This window comes from Nanorana parkeri, unplaced genomic scaffold (assembly GCF_000935625.1).
Source record: "Nanorana parkeri isolate BGI_ZX_2015 unplaced genomic scaffold, ASM93562v1 scaffold1171, whole genome shotgun sequence".
Classification (NCBI taxonomy): domain Eukaryota; kingdom Metazoa; phylum Chordata; class Amphibia; order Anura; family Dicroglossidae; genus Nanorana; species Nanorana parkeri.
The window spans coordinates 269,798-286,280 of record NW_017307439.1 but is presented as its reverse complement, the minus strand read 5'-3'; the positions used below and the strand labels follow the sequence as shown (position 1 = coordinate 286,280).

At 43.4% G+C, this 16,483-nt stretch overlaps 1 protein-coding gene across 4 annotated transcripts in view; it reads right to left on the bottom strand.

Annotated features, from left to right (window-relative positions):
- The window catches only part of TBC1D23 (TBC1 domain family member 23), a 45,975-nt gene extending 30,964 nt beyond the window's left edge, over nucleotides 1-15,011 (bottom strand). For all 4 annotated transcript variants that reach the window (XM_018568328.1, XM_018568330.1, XM_018568329.1 and 1 more), the window contains exons 1-4: nucleotides 14,807-15,011; nucleotides 3,414-3,525; nucleotides 1,854-1,959; nucleotides 407-611 (exon numbers count right to left, since the gene is read on the bottom strand). In XM_018568328.1, coding sequence (XP_018423830.1) covers nucleotides 407-611; nucleotides 1,854-1,959; nucleotides 3,414-3,525; nucleotides 14,807-14,916 — 533 coding nt within the window. In that variant the 5' untranslated portion in view covers nucleotides 14,917-15,011. The remainder of the gene's footprint in view (nucleotides 1-406; nucleotides 612-1,853; nucleotides 1,960-3,413; nucleotides 3,526-14,806) is intronic.
- Nucleotides 15,012-16,483: the final 1,472 nt, after the last annotated feature.

Below are 16,483 nucleotides of genomic sequence, written 5' to 3'. Positions count from 1 at the left end.
GGGGGGGGCGGCCCCTTCTTCGGGACGCAGAAGCGATCTAAGTCGCCAGGATCGCTTCTGTTGTAAAGCCGACAGTCGGCTCTACAAGTTTAAACAGAGTCCCGGCGGCAAAAGTCGCCGGGAGTCTGTTTAAACAGCCCCGATGCTGGCGACGTACACTGTACGTCGTCAGTCACGAAGGGGTTAAAGGGGATCTCAAGACTGGAGTTCAAGGGTTTGAATTAATATTAAAAATAATTACACATTTTTAAGTAGTTATGGAAAAGGGACATTGATACTATTAATATTTTCAATTTCATATATTTTAACTTTACAACATTGTCTCTGATTGCAAGCATATGAAGCATAGTTCACCAAACGTATGCACAGTCATAGAAGGTTAAAAAAAAAAAAAAACACACAGTACCTGGGAATATACTTATTCATGATTGCATAAAAGCAATTATACAAGTCGCTACGTGGTAAGTTGAGGTCCACCAATGGTTTGAGGAGGTGAATCCAGCTGACATCTTCCTGGTATTTGACATTTCGAGATTTACAGTAAAAAGTAACAACAGATTCAACGTCTTGAAGGACAGACGTTTTCCTTTCTTCCTCCACAGCAAGCTGGTCTGAACAGATACACAAGAGACTTCCGTTAATAGTAAGGCACTGATAAAAGGGAAGATATTATACAAATCACAAATACTGTATACAAGAGTTAGACACTTAGACTTTGATATATATATATGAACTATTTCACTTTCCAAAATTTGACTGATATCAGTTATACAACACTGTACTGAAATGATTTTTATATCATTTTTGGGGACACGGAGCTTTCTCTTAGTGGTATTTAATCACCACTAAAAAGGTTTTTAGTTTATTTTTTAACTATAATAAAAAATAAAAAAGTAGCAAATTTCCTTTAAAAAATAAAAAAAATGGTTTCCCCGTTTTATGAAAACTTTGTTATCACCCCAATTTTTTGGTAAAATATAAAAGATGAGGTCACGTCGGGTAAAGACACCAAAACATGTCAAGCCTTAGAAATTGTGCCTGCAAAAATCGCAAAACAAACTACCACACCCAAAATTGGCCATAGTTGGCGCTTTAGAAGCTTTTGACGTTTTTTTTCACTTAACTTTATGAAGACAACCCTCCATCTGCTAATTTTGTGGGCAGCTATTGAAGAATAGACTTACTGGCCAGATCACCAGATGAAAAAAAAAAAAAAAAAAAAAAGCCAATGATGACAGTCTTTTCATAAACAGGTTACCCTGTATAACATAATTAAACAAAACCCAACACCAATACACACAACCTGATGACCAGGTCGTCACAGCCGCCACATTTAAGAAATGGTAAGCTGTAAAATATTGCATGTTTGCTGTTGGGTCTAAATACACCTAGGACCCCCCAAATATATTTTGCGGGTGCGCGCAATTTTAAAGCTTGACATGTTTGGTGTCTATTTACCCGATCGTTTATATTTTACCAAAAAACTGGTTAATAATAAAATGTTTCCCAACATAATGTAAAAAAAACAAAACTTTTTTTTTTTTTTTCAAAATTTTCTGTAATTTTTCCTAATTATAATAAAAAATAACACCCCCCCAGTGGTAATTAAATACAACCAAAAGAAAGCTCTATCTGTCCCCAAAAAATGGTATAAAATTAATTTCAGTACAGCGCTGCATGACGGAATAAATGTCAAAGTACCACAGCACTGAACACTGAAAAATGGCCTGGCCAGGAAGGGGGTCTAACACCTGGTCTTGAAGTCGTTAAGGGATGAAGAACAATCTACAACACAGATAACATTTTTGCATGAATAGCGTCTCAGTTTTTATTTGAATCATTTGTCATCTCACCTATAAGGTTTTGGCAAGCTCTGTGAATCATTGGCTGTTCTGGAAGATCTAGGGTTTCATTCCAGGATGCTAAACTGTCCCCTTTTCCTGCCACATTTAGTGCAATCTGTCAGAACATAATACATATTAATGGCAAATCAAATACGGACAACATCTAGAGTACAACGATAATCAGCAATTCATGGAACAATTTACCATAAAAAGAGCAGGAAAAATAGCAAGGGTTAAAGAAACTGAGGGGAAATTTACAAAAACTGGAGCAGACAGAATCTGGAGCAGCTGTAGATGGCATTTTCAAAGCTTAACTGAAAAAGCTAAAGAGAGAAGCTGATTGGCTACTATGGGCAATCGATCCAGTTTTGATAAACTCTCCTCCTGAGAACACTGCAGATGTCTGAATGGTACAGTACATACGCTAATGTTTATCCCTGTTATGATCCCCTGTGAAAGACAGGTCAGTGAGGGCTGATCAGCAGAGAATCAGTGCAGAGCCAGACAATTTGGAGAGCAATGATTCGGCATTAATAGCTGCGTTTCAGACATACTTTAATCCTTGCACCAGCTATTTCGCCAACTCGACATTATTTGTGAATCCCTGGCACAGCAGCTTGGGCCACTCAAAGTCTGAGAGAGCAAGGCAGAAGCTGAAACAGGTCAGATTAAGGCTCCACACAGTGCTGCACGCACTCTGCTTTCCTGGCCACAGCAGAGCCGGATTAATATAGGGGCGGGTGGAGCACCTGCTCCAGCTCCTCCCCTGCAAATAGGCCCAGCCAGACCGAGCCAACATTGAGTCGCGGCCGAACTGGATCACAGCCACGGCCCTCTATCCAGGCATATCAGAGGGCCCTCTGATGTGCCTGAGTACCAAACTGAACTGGGAGTAGCCCAGAAGTACTATGGAGCAGTGGCGTAACAAGCGGGGGGAGACGGACAGTGACGAGCGAGCCGGGCCGACTGACCAGTGAGCACAACAAGGCTGCATGCTGAGTCTCCAGGCAAATTATGTGGCTGTGCGTATCCAGAGAGCTGTGCTGCTCAGGGGGTGTCTGTGTGCTGCATGTCGGGGGATGTCTGTGTGCTGCATAAAACACACAGACACCCACCGACATGCACAACGGGGGGTGGGGGGAATCTCTGTCTGGTGCAAGTCAGGGGGGATCTCTCCTGGGGGTATGATCTCATTGTGTCCTTAAACCTTAACCAATGGAGAAGAGATCCTCTGACCAGCAGTGCCTTGAGGGAACATGGAGCCGGCCTACCGGCCAATCAGGATGCCGGGCGGCGGGTAATGAAGCCTGCTTGATGCTGATTGGCTGGGAAGCAGGCTTTGCGGCCAATCAGCATGGAGCCAGCTTCCTGGGCATGTCGCCGCCCGGCATCCTAGTGGGCTGGGGAGCCGACTCCATGCTAGCGGAAGTACCTGCATCAGAACTCAATAACGAAAAAACGGCATTCGTGCATCCTTAAAATATATTTCACTTACACATACCGAGGGGTGAAATAATTATCTGCTAAAATGTATAGAATGGACAGTATTGTAGTATTCAGTCTGCTTACCTTCCACACTTTTGCCCTGAGATCTGAAGGAACAGGTCGTCCTTGAATAATGTTTCTTGCAGTCTCCAAGTCACAGCCACCAGCTTCCAGAGCCTCAGCTAGATCGGTCACCCTATGAACATGGAAAGGCAACACTTAAACAATGCATTTACCACTAGAAAAGATGCAAACTTGCTTCAGCTGCATACACAACAGATTTCAGATGTAAGGTAATACATTTACAATTTGTTGGACTTGTTCAGAGATGTCCGCCTGCTGAAATGCATTCAGTGCGCCTACATGAAAGAACGAAAATTGCGCAACACGTTACATATCGCAGCGAACATCAGAGTGAGAGCAATAATTCTAGAGCCATCAATCACTGGTAGCACTAAACTGATGAGTGGTTAAAGCATGGAAGAAGAGGCTGTGGGGACAGGTCTACTATCATCAACCGAGGATCAGGTGAGTATTTTTTTACTTAATTTTCACCTAATATGCAGTTAACCCTTGCAGTGATAGCCCCACTGCAAGAGTTCGTTTTTATAAACCTTGGAGTTCTTTTTTACTTGGTTACATTTTGATAATTATCTCCAGGTATTCTGTTAAAAAAGATGTTATTTACAACCAAACACTATATATGTTGAGTAAGAATGTAAGAAAATGGAGCTTCATCACTGGAGCCATTTTTTAAACGTTATTTTATTGTTTATCCGATTAATCGAACTTAATAATCGGCTAACTAATCGATTTTGAAAATAATCGTTAGCTGCAGCTCTATTGCTAAGACTTCTAATCTACCAGGGTCGCAGCTGCAACCGGGCCCTGGCGCTCCACCACTGACTCCCAAGCTGTAGAGAGACTACAAATCACAGCCCGGACAGGAGGAAGAGAGCCCTGGTGACCATTGTCATTTCCATAAAAAGACAGCACTCACATGACTTGAAGCTCATGAATGGACTCCGTAATTGTTGGACCTTCTTAAGCGGCCTCCACACGATCGACCAGCCGATCCGATTAAGAAGGTCCAACAATTACGGAGTCCGTTCATGAGCTTCAAGTCATGTGAAAGCAACACACTACTCAATTACTACACTTTCTCCCTACCCCCAGTGATTGTGCTAGGTTGTGGCGCTCTTTTTGTTTTGTAGTACTACACAGAAGTAGCGCCCTTTTGTTTCTTTTTATGAAACATATATTTTTAAATGACTCCACGTCATAGCAGCACAGTTATCCAAGATCTTCTTCATTAAGAAATTTGCTTGGAGCTTCTTAAAATGTCATATACTCAGACTGAAGCATTACATAGAGCAAGCCTTCTAGAGGCAGGCAGGGGAATAGGAGAGATCAATAATAGCTTCACATTTCCTCCTCTTTGTAGAGAGAGCGTGGTGTATTGGATTTATGGGATGTCATCTCTTAATACGTCTCAAAGTGCCCTGCCAGCAGAATGTTCTGAAGATGGCCTCGCATTATTCCGTCAGGTCACATGAGATCTGTGCACAAAGCTTAGACGTTCTTAAAATGATTATAGAGCATTTCTGTAAGTATATATCGCAGCTACGCGTCTGTCTTCTGATTTATAATCAGGTCTCTCTATTAATTCTAGGCCTATACCTCATAAATCATTTTTGTAAGCCGGCAGACTTTGCTATCCAGGTATTCTTTTATTGTGACAAAGCCTACATATGAACATGTGGAATCGGAGACGCTTCCAGATAAAACCGAACTACTATGTTTTTTTTATATGATTAACAAGCAAGTGACAAAGAAAAAATCGTAATGCTTAATAAAACACAATAATAAATCTGCTCATCAAATAAGTTATTTAAATGTTTGAAGAAAGCTGGTGTCTCCAGATAATTGGAGGATAATCTGACAATCAAATTCAACCGATTTGTAACCTCAAGCAAAAACACCCTCCAGATATGTCTGTGAAGGTTCTCATTCATCCAAGTCATGAGATATCTGAAAAAAATTAAATAAAGTTAAAGCAACTGGACATACTGTATTTTTTTTTTATAAGACGTTTTCAACCAGCTTTAATTAATTCAGAATTGAGAAAGCTAGGTCGGATGATCACGGACCAACATCTTCAAGAAAAAAAAGAAAAAAGAAAAAATACAGCAAATCCAGTTGCTTTGAATTATGTTTTTTTTACAGATTGATGCCCCAGATATGTTTTTAAGGCACCAAGATGGCCTTACCAAGATGATCACCACTTATGATATCATACTTGCACCTGATGCATCTACAAGCCTATAAACAACATTTGTAATTATCATGACTATAGAGCGAACATCTGAGGCCAGCCGAAATATAGAAATACAGAGTATGTATAGATTCTTAATCAGTAAATAAGCAGATCTCAGTAGCCAACGGCACTGCGGAGCAACTCCTCCTCAAAGTTCATAATAAAAGCTGTTACGTCATTCAAGTCAGGTCTCAGCGCTCTGCTCTCCCCTCTTCCTGTCCACCGGCTTTGCACAAGAGGTTAGAAGACTGGCAGGCTGCCTAGCCATTGCTTTGAGAGGGGGAACCAAACCAGCTAATGAAAGAAAATGTAAATTTTGTTTGCTGTGAAGATTCAGGATGAGTTACTCCACAGTGGCTGCAGATAGAGTTCATTAGGGGCTTGTGCCAAAGTTTGTTTGTAAATATTTCATGTCTATAGCCTTGCCACAATTATACTTCATGGCTCTGTTCACATTAATGCATGTTTGGTGAAGGTAAAATGCACACAAAGTGCATGACAAGAGCTGAATTTGTTTGCAGTTTCACATTTGCACAAAATGAACAAATGTGTACATAACGTGTGCCCAGTTCACATGTTTGCTGTAGAACATTACAGCCCCTGGAAAGTCATTAGGTTCTTAAGTTATAAAATAAGGGGTGATGGCTTTAGTACAAATGAGGCCTAAAACTGGTCACAGATATTACACGGCAGTATTGTGCCTAGGACTGTTCTCTTACTAGACTGACCAACACGCATACATGCTCCTGTTCCGAGATCTGACTTCCATTGTTTTCTTTTGACATTTGAATGCAATGAAATGGAAAAAGGTTCAGTTTGGCAGATCCTACTGCAACTCGCTGATCATACCCTATTAATTGCTGTTTGGGTATCTACAGGCTTGTAGTCATTTGGACTGTTGTGCAAACCTGTTGAACCTGCAGGTATCAGGCAACAGGGTATGACCCCTACAAGTATCTTTTACTTTACAAAAACTGATGACACTCGACCAGGCCATCAGCCTCCCTGACAGCCGTACTATGGGAACATCCCACAAACAGCTGTCGGAATCTGAGAAAACCAACTATGGGATTGTAGGTATTTATCTGCACAGGGCCAATCCCAGAGAGGTTATTTCTTGGAGAATATAACCACCAGACAGAAAGACAAACTAAAGAAAGATGTTTTCCCAATAGTGTTGACCTTTCTAAGATATTCTAAAAGCTTTCGTTTCAAAGGGTAACACACGTAACTCTCTATTTGTAGAGAGTTACTCAGCAGCCCTCTCTGTAGATGAGTATGTGCAACGGTCAAGCCCTAGCATGTGTATAGAGCTCCACCTTCATGGTTCCAACCAGAATGTCAAGGTAAAACGTCCATTATTCCAAGTATGTTATAGAGAGCGTGACATGACATATGTCTTTTTGAAGGAAGAATACATGACTGAGTTAGCAGTATAAGCCTAGGTTTAGATATCGGCGATCGTGCATGATTGCACACAGCGATTGCTGCGCCGCCCTATTGATTTTAAGGGAGGAGACGTACTTCTTTTTGCGACACGCACCACATGGTTTTGAACTGCAATCGTGCGTGATTGCATGGGTGGTATCACAGCGGGAAACTACCTGATCGGCGAGGCAGGACTGGGGTGCCGTTAGAAATTATAGGCACCGCCAGTGCGATCGGAGGCAGTGGGCCATCCGAGTGGTCACGTGCACGATTGCCGTGCAGTCACAGATCACCATAGTGTGAACCTAGCCTAAGAAATATACAAGTATTAACGGGTCAGAGCCCACTTTGTGAGACAGGTTTTATCAGAATGTTAACCTCACTGCAACCTATAAAATGTAAGTCAGCCTACATTACCCAAGGAATAAAAACCTCCAATATGATGAGACACTTTATACTTCTGTGCAGCCACCAGATATCTGGGCAGATACACCAGACCTAAAGCTCAATGAAAAATAACTTAGAAATAACAGCTTCATATGTGGCAGAGGTCCACCCAACCGAGGCCTCAGCCGATCACCTCTTGTGTAAAGACCATTTTGAACATATCTGTGATTTCACTTGTATTATAAATAAAACGTTAAACATTAGTTCAGGTCTGTGCAGTCAGTGCATCTTTCAGGGCCCAGCCACACTGCGCTGGGCAGCTTTGCCCTTAGCCTTACAATTTATGTTAACATTTTTTGGGGACAGACAGAGCTTTCTTTTGGAGGTATATAATTACCACTGGGGGGGGTGTGTTATTTTTATTTTTTTAAATTTACTATATAATGAAAAAAGTACCATAAAATGTAAAAAAAACTAAAGTTTCCCTACGTTATGTTATAAAACATTTATTCTTACCCATATTTTTAGTAAAACAAAATTCGGGTCACGTCGGGTAAATAGACACCAAACAGGTCAAGCCTTAAAATTGCGTGCGCCCGCAAAAACGCCCATAGACGATGATTAAAACGCTTTTACTGCTCATCAGTTTCGTGTTATCAATGATTAATGGCTCTAAAATTATTGCTCTCACTCCGACGTTTGTGGCTCTATTTAACATGTGCGGCACAATAGGCGCAATAGTCGTTTTCGCACCCGATGCATATCTGCGTGTGTATGTGGGGGGTGGGGACTTAAATGTTTTTTTCTTTTTATGCTTCTTTATTTATTTTTTTACGATTCTTTAATTTTAGTATTACTTTTTTTTTTTTTTACACACAGCTTTATTGCCATTACATGGGGGGGCTAAGAATCCCCCTATGTAATAGCCAATTTACATGACAGGTCCTCTTTATGGAGACATCAGGGGTCTCCGTCACGAGCATTTTTTTTTTTTTTTTTCCCTCATACATACATACATACATACATACATACATACATACATACATACATACATACGTATACATAGTACAGGGAGCTGTGAAAAGAAACCTAGTGCAGTCACCACATGGAAGGACTGCTTCATTATATTACATTTCTCATTGACTTTAGGCACTTTGGCACTTTGAAGGCTTTAGTAAAGCTGCTCCCTCTTTAGTAGACTGACGCCTGTGTAAACAAGGCTTAAGTGATTAATTGCAGGAAATCATAGCACACAACTAGGTTACTAAAAACTGCCTGATAAGCTGAGGCCTTACAAGAAGGCTACTTGACACAAGGAAGAAAATGGGAGTGGGGAGACACTGCTGAATCACATTATATGGAATGGTTAGTCTGCATCCAGAACAAACCGAAGCCGGATGTTTTGTGAGAGACTGACATTTCCAATACAGGCCACAAACGTCATCAAACAGTGTTTGCCGCGTCACATGGCCCTGCATCCAAAAAGAAGTGTAAATAGTTTTTTATAACTTTTTTTTCTTTACTGCTCTGCCTTCTTATTTCCATGCAATTTCTGCCCCTCAGCAGCAGGGGTTAAAGGATGTGACCAACAAAAATATGACTACAGGTTTTCCTACAGCCTCCGACAAAAATTCCATGACGTTTATGGTCATTTCCTTAATAGACATCACGTCTCATATTTCATTTGTTAAAACGATATGACACAATACATATGTAGAACATAGCCGCGGGATATGTGTGTGGTGAACAATTCAGAGACAGGAACACACCTGCTCTATGGATTAGTGCCTGGGCCCACCAAGGGGTAAAGAAACACTCCTAAAGATGCACGCAAGCACCCCACAGGACAAATGAATGAAGATTTTAGTAGACAACATAGAGCTGCCAGGAAATATGGGCAATGAGGAACGACAAAATCATCAACAAAATCGTCCCATCTGTCAGATTTCTGGGCTATGTCTAGTCCTAAAGTAGACCTAGTCTAAAGCCTACATACATTTGCCAACCCCCTACTACACCATCATTAATGATAATGAAAACTGGGTGATAATCGGCTTCAATGGCAGGTCACATGCTTACTGCCAAAAAGCTGAAACTGTATTCAGACAAAGTCAAAGATTGGCTGACTCGGCCCTAATGCTACCATTAAAGTGACATTACAGTCAGGGGATTCAATCTTAAAAAATAAATACATTCGAGTGCCCTAAGGCCCCGTTCACATTGAGCGAATCGCGCGTTTGTCGCGCAAATGCTTGCATCAAAAACCATTGAATCGCGGCAAAATCCGCTCCAAAAAGGGTCCTGCTGTAGCGACACACGACCCGCGACAGCAGGACCCTTTGCCCTATTGCAAAGCATTGAAGAGCGATATCGCGCGGTAAATAGCCGCGATATCGCGGGAATTACAGCACGATAAATCGCTCATAGTTAAATCTTAAAAATGCATTTAAGTGCCCTAACTATTAACTAAAATGTATCTTGTTTGTGTATCACTTGGCTGTAGATCCTCAAATCATCTCTGAATTGGTGCTGACACTGTCCTTCCTTCTGCTCTCCATGGTCCCTGTGTGTTGTAAAGTAGCTATTGCTCCAAGCTCATTCCCGTGATGAACTATAATCTCAATATAAAACTAAATATGTCTGGTAGCCATTTTCTGTTGTGGCTATTGGACAGGAAGTGAAGGGAAATCTCCCCAAAAGGGCACAGATGGGGGGGGGGTCTACTTTATATCTCCAATATAGAAGCCAATCAATCAGTCATACTAGCAACCACTGTCAAGTGCAACTTTGAGCTTGCAAAGAACTGCAATGGAAATCAATGGCTTGTGCAGATTATTCCCACAATCCTTACAAATTAGAACACCTGTCAGGCTTTCATTTCTGTCCTGATTAGAGAGAGTCCCCCCCTCCCTATATTGGTCCTAGTGACCGTTATCACTGGCAACTGGGACAGTTATCACCACAGGAATGTCTTGAATATAACAATTTGGGGAAATCAGTGCGTTTAGTTGTGCCTTAAAAAGGAGAACTATGAGATGAGTGATTTCCACTCACCTCATAGTTCTAGCCGACTTGTGACAATGAGACCGTCACAGGTCGGCTCAGTAGATCGGGAGGTGAGCGAACACATACCGGCGCTCGCTCACCTCTCGATCCGCCAGCGCTGACTGACAGAACGGACAGGGGAGGGTACAGCTGGCTCTGCCTCTAGATAGGCAAAGCCAGCTGTCACTCACGCAGCTGGGCGGATCTCGACATCGATGTCGAGATTAGTGCCGTTTTCGCATGAAAACAATCGCAACATGAACACTGCACATGAGCAAACGAAAATTCGGCGAGTTAGTATTGCTAACAAACAGTAATAAACATTGGTCTGTGCATGATGGGGTATTTGAGCTAGAATCGAACAAGGGTTCTTGGCAGCAAGGAAAATTAATTGACCGCACGGATTTTAGTTTGCGCATGAGCAGTGTTAATCGTACGACTGGCGTACGGAAACGCCACCAGCCTTGCGAAAATCGTACGATTCGACAGAAGTTTTCTAACCTGCTGGAAAGTCTAAAGTTGTACGATTGTACAGTATTTGCGGTTGTACACTGCCCATCAACCTTACGAATATCGGCCGAAAACACGATTGCAAACGAAAAACCGGCCGATATTTGGAAGGTGTATGGGCAGCTTAAGACTCTACAGTGAAATTCTAAGCAATAGTTGGAGATTCATTCAATCAATGAAATGGCTAACCCTGCTCTGAAAAGGCGCTCATTACCTCACACCTCCCTGACAATCTGTTAACACCCACAGTGTCTGCAGCACACCGGATCCAACTCCCAGGAATGCTGACTAAACAACTATACAGTCAATCTACACTTGGCACTTACCGCTGTAATTAATGTGGTCAGCCAATAAAAGCTAAAACAACATTCTAGGGATTTTCTGGATGTCATATAAGAAATTATATTTGTTTTGATGAATAAAAATAGGGAATTTAAAATGGTTTGACTAAAATACTACATTTGGATTATGGAAGAAAGTAGAAATGTGCATACAAAAATACACATCTACACACGCAGCATTCCAACACAGACATTCCTGTCAAGTCAAACATTCCTTTTACAAACATTCAGGATGAAAGCTGAAGATCTAATCATAACCACTAGTGTGAATTAACTGCAGTTACCATGAAATACACCATTCAATCATGTGACCTCTGAGCAGACGATACAAATGATTTATCTTCAACCTTCAGGTCCCATTCACACTTCAGATGAACGTCTTTGGGCTTGTTGAGCCCCTGTACAAGCGCACTTGCCCGCGTTTCAGGGTTGAGAATTTTTTACGTGGTCACGGATTTTCTGAAATCTACCGGGGGCCTAAACGCTCAACTCTGCCCCAAAAGAAGCTGATGTACCTTTCCAAGCTACAAAACACTCAGTACAGGGGCCACTGAAACCAATGGGATGCCTCCTGTAGAGCACTGTAGCACTTAGGCATTCAAGATACGAAACGCTCAGGTGTAAATGGGGCCTCAGTCTATGTTCCCAGGGCATAAATAGGGGGACAGTGGCATACACTTTTTTAAAGACTGCAGAGTGCCCGGTATGAAAGAGTATAACGAGGTTCCACTTCTCATCTGTTGCACTGCAGAGATCTAGAATGCAACATTCGGGATATGCCATACACTAACATCTATTGCTTCCTGCATTAGACCCGGATGGCTGGGAAGCACTGACAACAAAGGCTGAGCAGAGCCCGTAACACATTTCTTCTGTACCCGTGGGAACCTTACCCTAAACATGGAGGCTCCGACTGCCGACATCTTATAAAGGAAACCTGTACTGAGGAAGTACACCAATGGTCAAGGCTGACCTCCACTTGTGACCATTCTATTCCCACGACTGCCTTTCTGGTCCTGTACTGAGGAAGTACACCAATGGTCAAGGCTGACCTCCCCTTGTGACCATTCTATTACCCCGACTGTCTTCCTGGTCCTGTACTGAGGAAGTACACCAATGGTCAAGGCCGACCTACCCTTGTGAGCATTCTATTCCGATTGTCTTTTTGGTCCTGTACTGAAGTACAGCAGTGGTCTAGGCCGACCTCCCCTTGTGAGCATACTACTCCCCAACTGTCTTTCTGGTCCTGTACTGAAGAAGTAGATCAATGGTCAAGGCTGACCTCCGCTTGCGAGCATTCTATTTCCCCCGACAGCCTTTCTGGTCCTGTACTGAAGTATAGGGATTATCAAGGCCGACCTCCCCTTGTGAGCATTCTATTCCCCCGACAGCCTTTCTGGTCCTGTACTGAAGAAGTATAGAGATTATCAAGGCTGATCTCCCCTTGTGAACATACTACTCCCTGACTCTCTTTCTGGTTGAAAGTGCACTTCTGTTTTTGTCCTTTAAGCTGGACTAACTGGCCCCACCCTCTTCTCATGCTGGCACTTACTCACAAAGTTCTGAGGGCCCATAGAATCAATGGAGATGAATGGCAAAGGCACAACCAGGAAGGAGGCCTTTCGCAGGATGGAAGACCAGACCGGTCAGAACTTGGTAAGTATGCATCTATGCAGGAGGAGGGTGGGATCGGTCAGGTCAGCATAACGGGGCCACAAGAATAAGCGCACTTACCCTTTAATATAGAACAACTTACCAGTCCTTACACTCTGCATCATTTTCTTTTTTTCAGGCTTCATACTCCGACTTGCTGCTCCTGCCATGAACACACTTCCTGTCCCAGGGTTACAATTCTCACTCACTTTATCCGTAGAGGAGCAGCAATGACACTCTGGGGCAAGAGTACAGAACCCCCCCCCTGTTTTCACAGCATGGGGGGGGTGTAGTCTACAGAGATAGCTGGAAACAATGTGAGTGGTAAAGAACAGCACATGAGGAGACATCAGCTCACAGGTAGATTTTTTGTACTTCTCAAACAGATCTACAATAACCAAATCATGCTTTCAATGATATATGTAATTGACCAAAAGCAAGTCAATAGGAGAACTTCATTGTTGGGGTTTACACGCACTTCCACTTGAGTGACATACCCGGAACAAGTACACAGGCTAGGAGCTCTGCCTTGCTTGATCTGTGTGCTTGTACCAAGTCAATGACTCAACATATTGATGCCAGAGACAGCCAAGCAACTAGCATTTTCATAGGGCCGTTAGCAATGGCAGCTTCTGTCTTTCCTCAGTACAGGTTTCATTGATATGCTCCAAGGTTGCTAACATTGCCCTTCTAGTACTACTTAGAGAGTCATTGGAGCTTGTTCTAGGCCAGGTACACAGGCTCAGAACACGCATTACCAATGGCAGCTCCCATACTTGTTACCCGACATGTTCCTAGAAAGCAATAAGCATTGCTGACACTATGATGATGTAATTCCACCATGTAACACGGACCACACACGACAGAAAGAAAAATAATTTCCCCGGTTTTATTGCACAATAATCATCTTTCGTCTCAGAGGAACCAAAACTGCGCTTAGAATCGAGTCCAAGATTTGTCTCCACAGCACCATACCAGCCTCGCTCCCCATTGCCACAGCACCATACCAGCCTCGCTCCCCATTGCCACAGCACCATACCAGCCTCGCTCCCCATTGCCACAGCACCATACCAGCCGCGCTCCCCATTGCCACAGCACCATACCAGCCTCGCTCCCCATTGCCACAGCACCATATGGGTGCCCACCAACTGATACAATGCCTCCCTCTAGTCTAGTACCAGCAAAACAGTCTTGTATGAACCCTTAGATTTCAGTGTCATCTCCTTCTTGGGGTCACTCCTTGCTCTCGTCTCTCCCCCAGTCTCACCCCCAGTCTGACGCCCTCGCTCCCGTTTCTCCCGTCTCTCCCTCAGTCTGACGCCCTCGCTCCCGTCTCTCCCTCAGTCTGACGCCCTCGCTCCCGTTTCTCCCCTGTCTCTCCCTCAGTCTGACGCCCTCGCTTCTCCCTCAGTGATGCCCACCTCCTCCCCTCACTTTCTCAGTGATGCCCACCTCCTCCACTCACTCCCGTCTCTTCCTCTGTGATGCCCACCTCCTCCCCACACTCCTGTCTCTTCCTCAGTGTTGCACCAAAGCCCTCCCTCCTGCTCCTGTCTTCCTCAGTGTCACCTCCTCACTCCCTTGGTGTCACCATCAGCAACCATATCACTCCCCACTTCTCGAATTTCCACTAATTTATTTCACAGCAAGGGGGCCCAACATTAAATACAGTCAGTCTCTGGGGCCAATCCTATCACTTCCTCAATGTTCCTCTTCATCGTCAGTACACCCGGATCTCCTGTCTCCGGGCTCTGCTCTCCGCACACAGCTCTACAATCCCTCAAAATCCGCCTTACCAGGAGTCAGCCTCTTCCTCCTCTGCGGCTTCCGGGGAAGAAAGCGGCGGAGACGGAGAAGACAACGGAGACGGAGAAAACAACGGAGACGCGTCCTCTGGCTCAGCCATGTTCACTGTTGACGTTCCACGTCACTCAGCCGTAAAGCGACGAAGGGAGCCGGCCTGATACATGCTGTGCTGAAGTGAGCCCATATTACGTGACATACGGCTCAGGAAGACGGCTCTGCGCCTTTTGTATTACTAGAGCGCCCTCTAGAGCACAGCGCGGTCATCTCCACTGTATGGCAGTCATTGAACTATACTCCCCAGAATCCTTTGTGCTACTGAGTGGGCGGGGAGGAGGGAGCACTTCCGGTGTATGTGTTTAGGGGGAAGAAGTGACAGGCAGGTCTCCTGCAGGGCACAAACAATGTCAAGTAGAAGCCATAGATTGGCCTTATGTATGTTTTATGGTACTGACCATAACATCTCATATAGCTGTTACATTCAGTTTATATAAAGCCTGGCAATTAACTTATCTTACTTGCTTCTTTGTGGTGTGTTAAATATAGCATTGAAGTCATTTGGTATATTTGTTTAAAAAGTATGGGGAAAACTCCTACCAGAAATCTAATGAGAAATGATCCTACCAGACATCTAATGAGCTTTTAACTTCCTGTTTTTGCTGAAAGTTATCAGTTGCTATTGTCCGCATCTCTCTCTGTGGACTACAGAACACATCACCTGTTATGTGGGGAAGGTGTTCTGTCGTTCCAATGCACTTCCCGTCCAAAGGTGAGAGTGCTGCTCCTCTATAGATACAGTGCAGTGAGTGAATGTTGTCACCCTAGAACCGGAATTGTGTCACTCAGGATCACCAGGAAAAAAAACATATGCAGCCACATCTAAGGACCGCTAATATATTACATTTTTCTTTTCTCTCTGTCTCTCTCTCCTTCATGATTTTCTAAAATAGTATTACACTCTCAAAGTTTTTTCAATAATTAATCCAGATGAAACACGTATATATTTCCCAGCAAAGTATTTATATACATTTTTTGCCCAGACACTCACATTTATCAGGTTTCTAAACAATTTCAACTCTTTCAGCTCAGCTATCCTGCACTTCCTGTCCAGTACAAGATCACAAGGGACAGAGCAGCCTCCAGTAGCTGTTCATCTACTTGCTTCTAGCTTGAAGAGAGGAGGAAGGAGTGGGGAGCAGGGTGGTGTCTTACCTTGCCATGCCTATGTGTTTGTGGACACACACACAACCTACTAGCACACAAAAGGGTGGCTCCATAGGACCCTGCAAGAGAGAGGAACCACCCTAAAACAGGATATCAGGCCCAGTGCTCGGAACCAGCTGATTCTACAGGAGGAAGCAACATCCATTATAAGAGATATCATCAGCATTTGGAATAGCTTAAAAAACCTTCTGAATTTAATATCACTTTAACTGTAGATCTTAAAGGGGACCTGAACTCAGAAAGTTATCAGCCGTGCTGAATTAAAAAAATATGCTAACGTCTGCGGGGAGGAGCGCCCCCATAGAACTGGCATCATCTCCTGTAATGACCTGTACCACAAAGGGAAGAAGGGCCAGCATGCTGAGCCAAATGGAGAAATATTGCTTTGTACAGTGCTGTCAGCAGTTTCACCATCCTTACAGGGTCTCATTACCATGCTGATAAAT